The 12,631-nt window shown below is 39.6% G+C and overlaps 1 protein-coding gene across 4 annotated transcripts in view; it reads left to right on the top strand.

Annotated features, from left to right (window-relative positions):
* The window catches only part of ACSL3 (acyl-CoA synthetase long chain family member 3), an 84,775-nt gene that overhangs the window by 39,154 nt on the left and 32,990 nt on the right, over positions 1-12,631 (top strand). For all 4 annotated transcript variants that reach the window (XM_008259234.5, XM_008259233.5, XM_089328968.1 and 1 more), the window contains one exon: positions 5,813-6,226. In XM_008259234.5, coding sequence (XP_008257456.1) covers positions 5,849-6,226 — 378 coding nt within the window. In that variant the 5' untranslated portion in view covers positions 5,813-5,848. The remainder of the gene's footprint in view (positions 1-5,812; positions 6,227-12,631) is intronic.

Raw genomic sequence — 12,631 nt, 5'->3', positions numbered from 1 at the left:
CCGAGGCTCTTGTCTTGAGCTGCCAAGCTCAAGCCTCTTGAGTTCACAAACTCTGACCTTTAAATCCTTATTTTCAAGACTCTGTTTATCTCTTTTCCATCAACCTTCCAGTCATCAGCCAACTATTTGACTTTTTGTGTTTCTTTCTTAATTGAAGGCACCAAAACCATTTCTCTCCTTGGTAATGCAACTGCTCTGATCCCTTTTGCAACCAGCTCCACCTTCTAAGAGTCACCTCTTTAGGAAAATTTGAGACAACTGAAAGGGGCATATTAGGAATAACAAAAGCTGCTCTTCTTCAGAAGAGTTTTTAAGAGCTCTGTGCCAGGAAACAGGGATGAAGATAAATATATGCTATATTTCTTACTTTATTATTTAAAATTTGTTTTCATTTTATTTGAAAGGCAGAGAGAGACAGACACAGAGAGATCTTTCATCTGCTGGTTTATTCCACAAATGCCTACAACAGCCTGGGCTGGGGAAGCCCACCCCAGAGTTCAGAACTCCATCTAGGTCTCCCACATGAGTGGCAGAAACCCAAATACCCAAGCCATCATCTACTCCCTCGCAAGGTGCACATTATCAGGAAGTTGGATTGGAAGTGGAGATGCTGGGACTCTGATACAGAGTACCAGACATTCTGATATGGGATGTGGATATCCATGTGGCAACTTAAGCTGCTGTGCCAAACTCTCCACCCCTGTATTTATTATATCACAGTCTTCTATCCTGCAAGCTTGTTGAACTCATAATTAAGTTCTAGTAGCATCTTAATGGAGTCCTCTGTATACATGATTATATCATTTATGAATATGCCTTTTTAAATCAAGATAACTAATATTTTAAAAAGAGATTTATTTATTTGGGAGGCAGAGAAACAGTCACAGAGATCTTATATCTGTTGCTTCCCTCACTAAATGGCTACAGCAGGAGGCAAGAAGTCCATTCTGGTCTTCTACATAGATACAATTGCTTGGGTCATTATCCACTGCCTTCCCAGGTGCAGTAATTGGAAGCTGGACTGGAAGCAGAGTGGCTGGTACTCTAGTATGGGATATCAACATCGTAAGTGGTGGCTACAGGGAGATGACCAAACAAGAGATTTCAAATAAGAGTTTGTGTCACAGCACTGAGTTTCCACCTGATTTCATGTCAAAGAATTCTCTGAAATTTGTTTAGCTACTTTCCCCAGTTCCCCTTTTCCCCTTTAAAAGACCCTGGAGGAAAAGTGTATTTGGGATCATGGACTCGGCTTTCTTCCCAGTGGCCACTGTATAGTAAACTTACTGTCTGCTTACATCAACTGTTGTGTTGACTGTCTAGTGTTGACCAGCCCAGTTTTAGTCCTATAACACTGGCTTTGATTCCCAGGGTTGCAGGCATGTTGGGGAATGAATCAGTGCATGGAGTGTTCTCACTCTTGGTCTTTCTCTGAAATAAAACATAATTGCAACAAAACAAAAAAAGCAAAATTAAATTTTTGAAAGAATACTTAATTAGATAATGATGTTTATTCTTTGCAACTCCCATTTCCTGGAAGTAGCAAGAACATTTGTTGTCATTGTGTCATTTTCTGTACAGAAGTGCTTGGTGACTTTCCTCACCTTTATGGCGAAAGTCCAAGTTCTCTGGAATAGTCTCCAGAGTACTTTGTAATTAATTTCCAAAGAAAACAGCTTGGAATGGTGAATAGAGCTTAGGGCTCAGTTGGGAGGCCTGGCTTCTTATCAGGTGTTCATAAACAAATTAGTGGATGTTCCACATGTTGTAGGATTGAGAGTTTGATTTTTTTAAAAAGATTTATTTGAAAGGCAGAACAGAGGCGGCAAGAGAAAGAAAGAAAGAAGAAAAGATATCTTCCATCCTCAGGTTTGCTACCCAAATGGTTGCAAGGCCGCAGGCTGGGCCGGGGCCTAGACAGTTTGGCCATCTTCCACTGCTTTTGCAGGCACATTAATAGGGAAGCTAGATTGGCAGCAGAGCAGCTGGGACTTGAACAGGCGCTCTGATTTGGGATGCTGGCATTGCAAATAGTGATTGTGAACCTGCTGGGCAGGGTCACAGAATCTTTCATCCACTGATTCAATACCCAGATGACTGCAGTGTTTAGAGCTGGGCCATGCAGGAGCCAGGAGCTTCCTCTGGGTCTCCCAGACTGGTGCAGGGGCCCAAGGAATTGGGACATCTTCTACTGCTTTTCCAGGTCATCAGCAGGGAGCTGGATCGGAAGTGCAGCAGTTGGGACTTGAACCAGTGCCCATATAGGATGCTGGCACTGTAAACGGCGACATAACCTTCTGCATCACAGCACTGGCCCCTTGATTTTTGATTTTTTAAAAGCACTTTTTTTCCTCTTAGTTCTTTGGATAAATTTACAATAGTTGCTTTTATGTCTTGTCTACTAAGTCCAGTATCTGGGCCTTCTTAAGAATAGTTTTCTGCACCCTGCTTTCTCCCCCACATTGCCTGTGTCTTCCTGTGTTGGTATTATACTCAGCAGTTGTCTTTTACTAGTTAAGACAGAGCTCAAGGCAGCCATAAGTTGCTCTACAGTGTGAACCAGTGAAACTTGGTGCCCTTTTTTAGAAGTTGTGTTTCAGACCAGTGTCTGGGGCTTGTCATGAGTCTAGGAGGGTTCTTAGGTGTCCCTTTCCCTGATTCTCTGTTAGACTTGTTTATTCTTTTGTTTCTGTCATGGAGAGGTTTGGCCATAATCTCAAAAGTCAATCTCAAACCTTATAATCCTGAAAGATCAAAATCCTTAAAGTCTAAAATACTTAAACAAAAATTCGGGCAAAATATTTCAAAAGATCTTTATAAGACATTTTTTACTTTTTAAAAAGGAGATTTATTTAAGAAGTTTAAAGACATTTAGAACATTTACTAGGCTACTTTATACAATAAAAGTCAACAATAATAACCTCACATTTTTCTTAAGCATAAACATTCAGGTATCCTAGCATCAGTCATATGGGTATGGCAGTTAAACACAGGGATGTCTTTTAATTTATTAAGTTTATAAGTTTTTACATATATGAACAATGGTGCTTACACATAAACTTAATGTCATGGTAATGCACTTCTGTAGAGGAGACAGATTTGTAAAAAGCAAACTGTAAATCAGAACTCTATAAAACTTTTTTACAATTTATATAATGAATTTATATAATGAAAATGATGTTATGATAAAGTATGTGGCATATTGATTTGTAGCTGACAATTTAATATAGTGAGGGGGAAACCCTAAAAACAGAAAATTTGACATGAAAAAGTACATTATAGCATAAGTGATAAGCAGTTGTATGGAGTGGTCTCTAAGAGCTGGCCACCTGTCCCATCATGCACTGTGTACTGAGGCCTTCTCCAGCTTTCTGGAGGGGAGGGACATGACTCCTCACAGAATGCACTCACATTCCTTTTTTGTGTTACACTATTTCTGAAATTCTATGATTCCTTTTTTTTTTTTTTTTTTGACAGGCAGAGTGGACAGTGAGAGAGAGAGAGAAAGGTCTTCCTTTTTGCCGTTGGTTCACCCTCCAATGGCCACCGCGGCCGGCGCGCTGTCCATGATTCCATTTACGCTGAAATTCTCTATTGAATTGTCCCATTTTTTGTGCCTTGCTGTATTTTTGGGTACATGGAAATCTATTATACACACATTTGTATACAGATGACATATTTGGCAGAAACAACGCTGGTGGCCGACAGCAGCATGGTCCTGTGATTGTCTTATTCTACTATGCACATGATTATCCTTGAACAAGTCAGTAACTTTGTTGGCTTCTTAATCCAAATGTGGCTTTCATTCATGGAAACCTCCTGGAATTTCATCATCTGGAAGGAATGCCAATGTAGACAGATAACACATTTTTAAGTTGAAGTTTTCAAACTTGTCATATTCTGTGGCCAATCTTTCACCAGAATTTGAAATTTTTACCCTTTTTATATAGCATCCCTGTCCCCTAGCTTTTAAATTGTAATTGTGGCGTTGGGGATTTTGGCTTCCAGGATTTAAGTATTGTGATTTTCAGGATTTTAGATTTCAGGGATTTTCTTTAGATTTTAGGGATTTTGATCTTTTGGGATTTTGCTATTTGGGATTATGGATTTCAGCATTGTCTTTGGGGATTATGCTTGGCACAGTTACAGAGCTATCAGCTTCATCTTAATTGTTCCTCAAAAAGGCTTGAAATTTTTCACAGTGCCATTGGATGTGAACTTCTGTGTGCCCTGTTCCAAATAAAGCATGATTCCTAGAAATCGCTGAGGCATTCCCGTTCTTACAGCTTGCTCCTCCAGCCTGTGCAGAATCTGTCGCTGCTCTGGAGCCGGGACCAGGGAGAGTGGCTTGGTTTTCTTCTCCCTTTTCCCTTCCCTCCTGTCTTTCTGTCTCTATCTCTTTCTCTCTTTCTCTCTTTCTTTCTTCCGGCTTCCCTCTCTCTCCTTCCCTGCCTTCCTCCCTTTCTTTCTCTTGCTTTTCTCTCTCTCTCTTTAAAGATTATTTGTAAAGCAGAGAAAGAGATTTTTCATCTGCTGGTTTGTTCCCCAAATAACCGCAACAGCTACAGTTGGGCCAGGAACCTAGAACTCCATCTGGGTTTCCTATGTGGGTGGTAGGAGCCCAAGTACTTGGACCATCTTCTGGATCACAATGCTGCCCTGATTTTCTTGGAGTTAGTCTGTTCTGTGAGAAGTCAGCTAGGCCGTGGCTGTAGCCACCAGTCTTCTTGGTTTGGAGCTTTTCTGCCTGCTTGAAACCTCTACCTTTCTTATAAGTGAACAGATGTAAGGATAATTTGTGCCCAGTATTCTCAGCCTGCTCTGCCTGGGGGAGAGTTTGTGCCCTATGAATGGCAACTGGGTGAAGGAAGGAGTTCTCAAATCTCTTTGGCTATCCTGCCTGGAATAGAGTTTCTGCAAATGTGGGAGTAGCTGGCTGCTTGCCCCTTCTGGTGATAAATCATAGTTTTGGGCAAGGTACTGTTTAGTAGTTTGCTTCAGTTTTGCTCTCTCTCTTTGAAAGTCTCTTAGAGCAGCGCTCCCCAGAGACTTTTCCTGACTACTACCCAGGTGATAGGTCCTCTGCAACTCTGTATTTCCTTTTCCTGGGTTTGTTTTTCTCTGTAGCATTTATCAGTTCCAGGCATGCATGTATACCTACATATGTACTTGCTTATTTACGTCTCCCAGAGGGTGTGTTTAGGTTCCATGAAAGCAGGGACTTAGGCTGTTTTGTTCACTGTTGTATTCTCTAGATCCCTTTTGAATGCAAAGCCCTAATGAAGGCAAAGTTAACTTTTTTCTTCTTCAGTTTAGCCTGTGTAAATTGAAAAATGTCTAGAACTAGTATGCAAAATGTAATTGTGAGTTTCCCAGCTCCAGTGGCTAAAGCGAGAATGGGATTACCTGGGAAAGAACTCGTTGATTATCTGGCAAAGGCTGCTATGGCCTTATGAAAGGAGGATGTGGCATCTCTAGTGCCATGAGACAGTAAAGAGCAGCAAGTGGGTACATTCTTTGTTCTCTATTCTTTTTTTTTCTTCTGGCTTGGTTCCTCTTTAGTACTGGGAAATGTTTGTGGATGCTTGAGTTAGATCGGAAAGACCACCTGTTGACAGTATGCTGTGGAGATTTTTGTGTAATTTATTGTTGATAAATAGGTAGAAACCAGTCTTTTGGAATTACCAGGACGTTGCCGGGGTCAGTGTACCAGCTTCTTTCCAACTGAAGGAAAAGTCCTTGTTTTCCTATCTAATGTGAGGAATTTTTCTTTAAAATTTTTAACTAATGCTTTTCTTTTTCTTCCTCATAGATTCTTGCTGGAATCTGTAATTCTACTTTGGAACACATGAATAACCTCATATCTTCAAAACCGTCTACCATGAAGCTGAAACAGACCATCAACCCCATCCTTTTATATTTCATACATTTTATAATATCACTCTATACAATTTTAACATACATTCCATTTTATTTTTTGTCTGAGTCAAGACAAGAAAAATCAAACCAAATTAAAGCAAAACCTGTAAATTCAAGTCCTGAGTCTGCATACAGATCTGTTAATAGTTTGGATGGTCTGGTTTCAGTGTTGTACCCTGGATGTGATACATTAGATAAAGTTTTTATGTATGCCAAAAACAAATTTAAGGACAAAAGACTTTTGGGAACACGTGAAGTTTTAAATGAGGAAGATGAAGTACAACCAAATGGAAAAATTTTTAAAAAGGTAAAGTGATGTTTCATTGCCTTTCAGTCCCTTGAATAAAATGAACTCCTAGAAATGGTGGCACGAGACATGCACAGCCTACTTCTATGGGAATGTGCTGATCTTGCAGGAAAAACAGGATAGAAAGGAGATGAGACTGTGCTCTCATCTCAGCCTGTGCTTACTTGCATTGATTTGTTCTGAATTTCCAGAAAGATTGAAAATATACACTGGTATGGGGCTCTTCTGATCCTTGTGTCCACCATGGTTTAGAATAGAATGTCGCGTGGATTTGGGGATGAAACCATATTCCATGTCTTCCAGAAGCATTTGGATGTTTAAAAGGCTTTTGGGGGTGTAAACTAATGTTTCAGATTTCCTGGGGGATTGCAGTGTGTGCTTAATGTCCTGGTACTTGGCTTGTGGCAATTGCATAGTTTTAAAAATTTCTTTTTATAATCACAGAGGAACTGGCCACTGTTGATTTGAAATAGAGGGCAAGGTGTCTTAGAGGCAGTGTAACAGAGTGGTTAAGAGCCTGGACTCCAGACACAGACTGTAGATTTCAATTGTAGCTTGCCCATTTACTGACATTGTGACCTTACAGAAGTTATTTAACAAGCTTGCCTCATTTTCTTTATCTGAAACATGGAGATGATCATCATGTTTCACTAGTATTTATCATAAGTCAAGGTATTTCATGAGTTCCTCATTTTGTCAGTTTATTTAGCTCTATGTGTTACGGTCATCCCTACTTTACAGATGGCAGCATTGGGCACAGTTGGGTTAGGTAACTTACCAAGGATACTACAGTTAGCAAATGCTGAAACTGGGACTCGAACCCAGGCCTTCTGACTCCATAACTCACACTCCTTAACTGTCGGTAGCAAGTTCTATTGAAGATGAAGACAGAAAGAGGTGGATTCACTGCCCGTTGCTCCCATCTTGCTCTATGTTGCCAGCCTTCTGAGAGGACAAAGGCTTTATTACTGATTAGTAAAGGGCAGGAGAAATGATTCAAATCTACATCCTTGAGTCAGATTTGAGTGAAGCTTTTTGGAGTAGGTAGGAGGGAGCTGATGTTTGAAACACAGGAGAGGTAAGTTCTGATTGGAGGGCCTTGGAATAGATCAGTCCAACTTAAAGTTATGTTCGGTCACTGTTCCTGAGAAAGTAGGAGCTTTGTGTGTGCTTCTCTCCTGCCTGCCTCAGTGCCTTTGTATTCATTGATAATTCAACAAAATATGAAATATTTGGATTCATACAGAAAAGTTAGTGGCCAGTGCTGTGGCACAGTGTGTTAAGCCACTGCCTGCAGTGTTGGCATCCTATATGGCTGACTGGCCCAGGTACTTTACTGCCAATCCAACTCCCTGGTAGTGTTCCTGGAAGAGCAGTGGAGGATGACTGAAATACTTGGGCCCCTACACCCATGTAGGAGACCCAGATTAAAGTCCTGGCTCCTGGCTTCAGCCTGGCCTAACTCTGGCCATTGCAGCCATTTGGGGAGTAAACCAGCTGATGGAAGATTTCTCTCCCCCTCTCTCCCCTCTCTCTCCCTCTCTCCCCCTCTCTCTCTCCCTCCCCCTCCCTCCCCCTCCCTCCCCCTCCTTCCCTCTCCCTCTCCCTCTCCCTCCCTCTCCCTCTCTACTCGCTCACTTTCACTTTCTGCCTCTCCTCTCTAACTCTGCCTTTCAAATAAATAATCTTTAAAAAAAGAAAAATTAGATGATGAGCTAGCTGTTTTTAGTGAACAACTTTTTCTGTTTATAGTACATTTTTAAAAAATATTTATTTATTTGTTTGAATGAGTTACAGAGGGAGAGATAGAGAAATCTTCCATCCCTTGGTTCATTTCCCAAATGCCTAGAGTGCCCGGAGCTGTGCCAATAGCCAGGAGCTTATTCTGGGTCTCCCATGTGGGTGCAGGGGCCCAAGCACTTGGGCCATCTGCTGCTGTTTTTCCAGGTGCATTAGCAGGGAGCTGGATTAGAAGAGGAGCAGCCAAGATTCGAACCAGTGCCCATGTATGATGCCAGTGCTGCAGGTGGAGGCTTTACCCTTACACCACAGTGCTGGCCTCTATAATACATTTTTACAGGAAGTTTTTAGATTTACGTATGTCAGAAGATCTGCTTGCTATTAGTATTTGTCATTAAATTGGCATTTGGATTCATTAAGCCTTGTTCAGAAGGTATAGAAAGATGAGAAACATGTATTTTTCTTGTCTAAAGTTAGGTTCATTGGGAAAGAAGAATTGATTTTTAGGGTTCACGTATAGTAAATGAAGCAAGTATTTTCCGTTAGCCTTACTGAGGAAGAAAGTGTGTGGTGCTGCAGGCACTGGTTTCTGTGGGTGGGTCCTGAGCTGTAGCTATGGCAGTGGCATGCTGCCTGGCTAGTGACTTCTCTCCTTAGAGCCAACTAACCGGTGCAGCTATGGAGAGAGGTCAGAAGACATTTTTGATGAAGGTCATCTTCATTAAATGGTTCATTAGACATCAGCTCCAAAATGGCGGAATAGGGAGGGAGCACACTGATAGTCCGGGAAAAGACAGTTTAATAAAAGTGGAGATACTGTAGGTTCAGGGAAGAGTTAGGGGAAAAACAGCAGAGGAAACTCTTCTGGAACTAGTGGGACATGGAATGGTTCACGTATTTGAAGATAATTTTCAGTTGGAAAAGAAAGCCAATGATGTAGAAACACTTAGCAGTTTCTTCTCATTTTGTGGGACAGACTTTGGAGATTCAAACCAGATTATATAGGTAGAAGCAAAGACATGCAGATCTTATTTCAAAATAATGAACTTTGAAGCTTTGTTTCCATATTATTCTAACAGTCTGTTGTGAGCATCCAAGGGAAGATATGTAGAAGAAAAGGCAGGTGATGATTCTGCTCTAACTATGCCCAAGATCGAGTGGCCACCAGCTTAACTAGTACAGGACTCTGAGGAGCAGGCAGAAAACTGCAAGCCGATTCAGTACTGCTGTCTGATGTGGTTTTGTAAAACCGTAGTTCAGTAAAGCACCTGGAATTTGTGTCATTATCACTTACTTCCTGCCTTCCAGCAGCAAATGCATTGTGCTAGTATCTTAAAATGAAGAACAGTAGACAGTTGGATTTCAGAGCAACTTTAAAATATGTGCACCTGAAATGGAGCGGTTGCAACGAATAAGAACAGAAAAGAATACAAAGCTGGTTCAACTATCGTCTGAGCTAACTATCAGAAATACATTCAGTATTTTTTCTTGTATATTTTACACAGATTAAAAAAATGTAATATAATTTTCATGCATGGAGAAGTTTTGCTGTGACCTTTTTAAATCAATCTAGAAAGACAAAATATTCATTTTTTACCTTGTGAATTGACTTAGTTTTCTTTTTCTGTTTCTTAATGCTTATTCCTAAGTTACTTCACATTTTTTTACTGTTTGCTTATATGTATGAAATATATTTACTGATTTTTAAGACATTTGAATCATAATTAATATCAAAAGTAATGACCAATCTCTTGGTCAGAATATGTTGCTTGGTTATTAATATTATCTCTCTTTGATTTTCTCTTCCAAACTTGTTCCTCTCCTTGCCGTTCTATTTGTTAAAGGCCCCACCATACACAAAATTGCTCAAGCCCCAAAACCATGAATCTCTGATTTATTTCCCTTACAATCCTTGCTCCTCCTGCCCCCCCCCCCTTTTTTTTTAAACGTCTTCTTATTTCCACTCTTGCTTCTACTGGAATTCACCCCACACAGCAATTAAAATGGTCTTTTGCAATTGTATCTCAGACCACCTTACTCTTAAGGCTTTATAGGAGACTGACTCCTTTCTAGAGTACTTAGCACTCTGGGTGACTTTTCCTAAGTTTGTATTCTGGTCATACCACTTATTAGTTGTGTGATTCTGAGCAAGTTTTAAAGATACTTCAAAAGGTTTGTGGGAAAATGGAATTCAGAAAAGTTTATTGTGGTGGATGAAATTTTGAAGTGCATGTATAATTTTTCATAGTTGCTATCTTCCATAAACTTTGAAGCCTGCTTTTATGCATGGATTTCAAAATGTTTGCACCAAAATTTACCCTTTCATTCCATTCCATTAACTTTTTGAAGTATGCTTGTACTTTATCTGGGCCTCAGTATTCTTATCTAAAATAGGGGATAATTATGGTAGTTGTCTCTTACAGTTACTGTGAGAATTTAATACGTTAATACCTGCAATGACTTACCATGTAGTAGATAGTAGTAAATGTTAGCTGCCTTCATCATTACCATCATCAGGATTGTTCTCAACTACCCTGGTCTCTGTAATATTTTTATTCTCTCTGGCTCCCTCACAGTAATTTGTTCATAATAATCTTCGGTTGCAGAGAGAGAGAGAGATTAAGCCAGGTATCCTTTATTGAAGAAGACATGATTTGAGGTACTTCGGTTCCAAATAGTGAAAGCAGAAACAATCCTAGGGTTTAAATTTGTTAAACTCCTGGCTGTTGAAAACTTGATCTTTATTTGACGGTCTGACCTGTCAGGGACTTGAATGGTTAAGTATCTGTGCTTCTGCTTTATGGGATAGTCTGTATTCTCTCTATTTTTTACTTTTTTTATAGCTTACCTTTGAGGTAGGAGACTATTATAAGAGCATGTAATTTCATAAGTTCCTGAGCAAAGTAAATTATTAATTTCCTGTGTCCCAGGCAGTTACAGTCTGACTGAAAACATTGATATTTACACATGTGTGTGTAACACCTGTCATAGAAAAGCAATGTAGTCAGTTGTGAGAATGGAAAATGATCTTAAGAATCATGGTAACCCTTCCCCAGAGTTTATGAATGAGGAGACTGTTCAAGGATTCCATGATAATCTTTCAAATAGCCACATTGAAGGAAAATGAACATTTTATATGCAAGTCACTGGTAAAACATTTCAGAGGTAATAGACGATGTAGTAGGTGATTGAACAGAGATCAGAACAAAAGTAGCTGTGGGAGTCAACTGTTTGGGTGGACCTGGACTTTTTTAAACCAGTCTTTTAAAAGGAGGCTGCTGGAGGAGAGCATGAGATGAAAAGACTATTGAAGTTGTGTTGAATTATACCATTTATGCAAATAATTGCTGAGTGCCTGGAACTCTTCTAGGCACTAAGTAGACAGTGATAAATAGGACACATGAGTTATTTTATCATGGATCTTGTATGGGAGGAACAAAGACAATAAACAAGTTGAAAAATACAGTAACTACTATGAAGAGATAAAGCAAATTAGTGATCAAGGAAAGCCTCACTGAGTAGGTTTTAGTTAAGCTGAGGCCTGACCAATAACTGTCCAACTTTCTCAAGATGTGTGTAAAGGAATTTCCAGGCTGTGGGACAGGATAATGCAGTGATTGTAAGACAGGAGCCCAGCTGTTGAAGTTCACAGGATGAAAAGTGTAAGAAGGCATTCTGGTCCTGAGAGGAGGAGTGCCTCCCTAGATTTGTGTCCTAGTGTCTGTCTTGCCCTAGCTCAGCTGTTTGAAGGACATAAATTACAAAGTTGTGTTTAGAGTGAGTCAGGGGAAGGAGTTTGGGCACAGAGAGGCTTGCAGCTTCTAGAGCTGGTCAAGCCAGGGTGAGGTTTTTGGACTTCATTGTTCCTGAAAGAGAAAACCCTGCAGAGTGTTAATGCAAGCAAGAGATGTGGTTTATATGGGTTATGAGAAAATAAGAGTGGAAGCAAGTTGGCCAGTTGGTGTGCGTTCAGGAGAGAAATGGACTAGGATGATAGGAGTGAATTATTTTGCAGTAATGTTATAGTCAGGGAAAATATATATATATATATATATATATATATATATATATATATATATATAGTCAATTCATTCCCTGACTATATTGTCAGGGAATAAATAAATGAGTTTAGTGTGGGATTGAACTAACCAAAGTGACAAATTGAGGATTACAAGTTTTTTTTCTAGCAAAAATCACATAAAATTATGGGTAGAGTTCTCTAAATGTGATTTTTATAAGTGCTAGATGACTAAATATTTTAAATAATTAAAGTAACGAAATTCAGATCTTTGTTTTGATGTACCTGAAGAAACCTTACACTTTATTAAGCTCATCACATGGTGACATCACAGCATGAGTTTACATATTTGGATCATATTTTATATTTTTGAATGCCTTTTCAGAACACACATACTCTTTTTAAAAAAATTTTTATTAATATAAAGAGAGCAGATTTCTTACATTTCACAGATATACTTCCCTCCCAAGAACACATGTAGTCTTTGAAATTTATAAAGCCCATCATTTAGCTTCTTTTGAGCTTAAAATTTTTAATAATTGTAATCTAGTTCACATGTTGGCCAAATTTTCATCTGTCTTCTCACCCCCACAGAGCTCCTTTTGAAGTCATTGGAGCTCCCTGGGAGTGCTGAGCCTTTCGTGGGG

Source organism: Oryctolagus cuniculus, chromosome 3 (genome assembly GCF_051225735.1).
Source record: "Oryctolagus cuniculus isolate XC-2025 breed Fujian yellow rabbit chromosome 3, ASM5122573v1, whole genome shotgun sequence".
In the NCBI taxonomy this organism is placed as follows: domain Eukaryota; kingdom Metazoa; phylum Chordata; class Mammalia; order Lagomorpha; family Leporidae; genus Oryctolagus; species Oryctolagus cuniculus.
The sequence above is the reverse complement of the archived record's forward strand: the minus strand, read 5'-3'. Positions and strand labels throughout refer to the sequence as shown.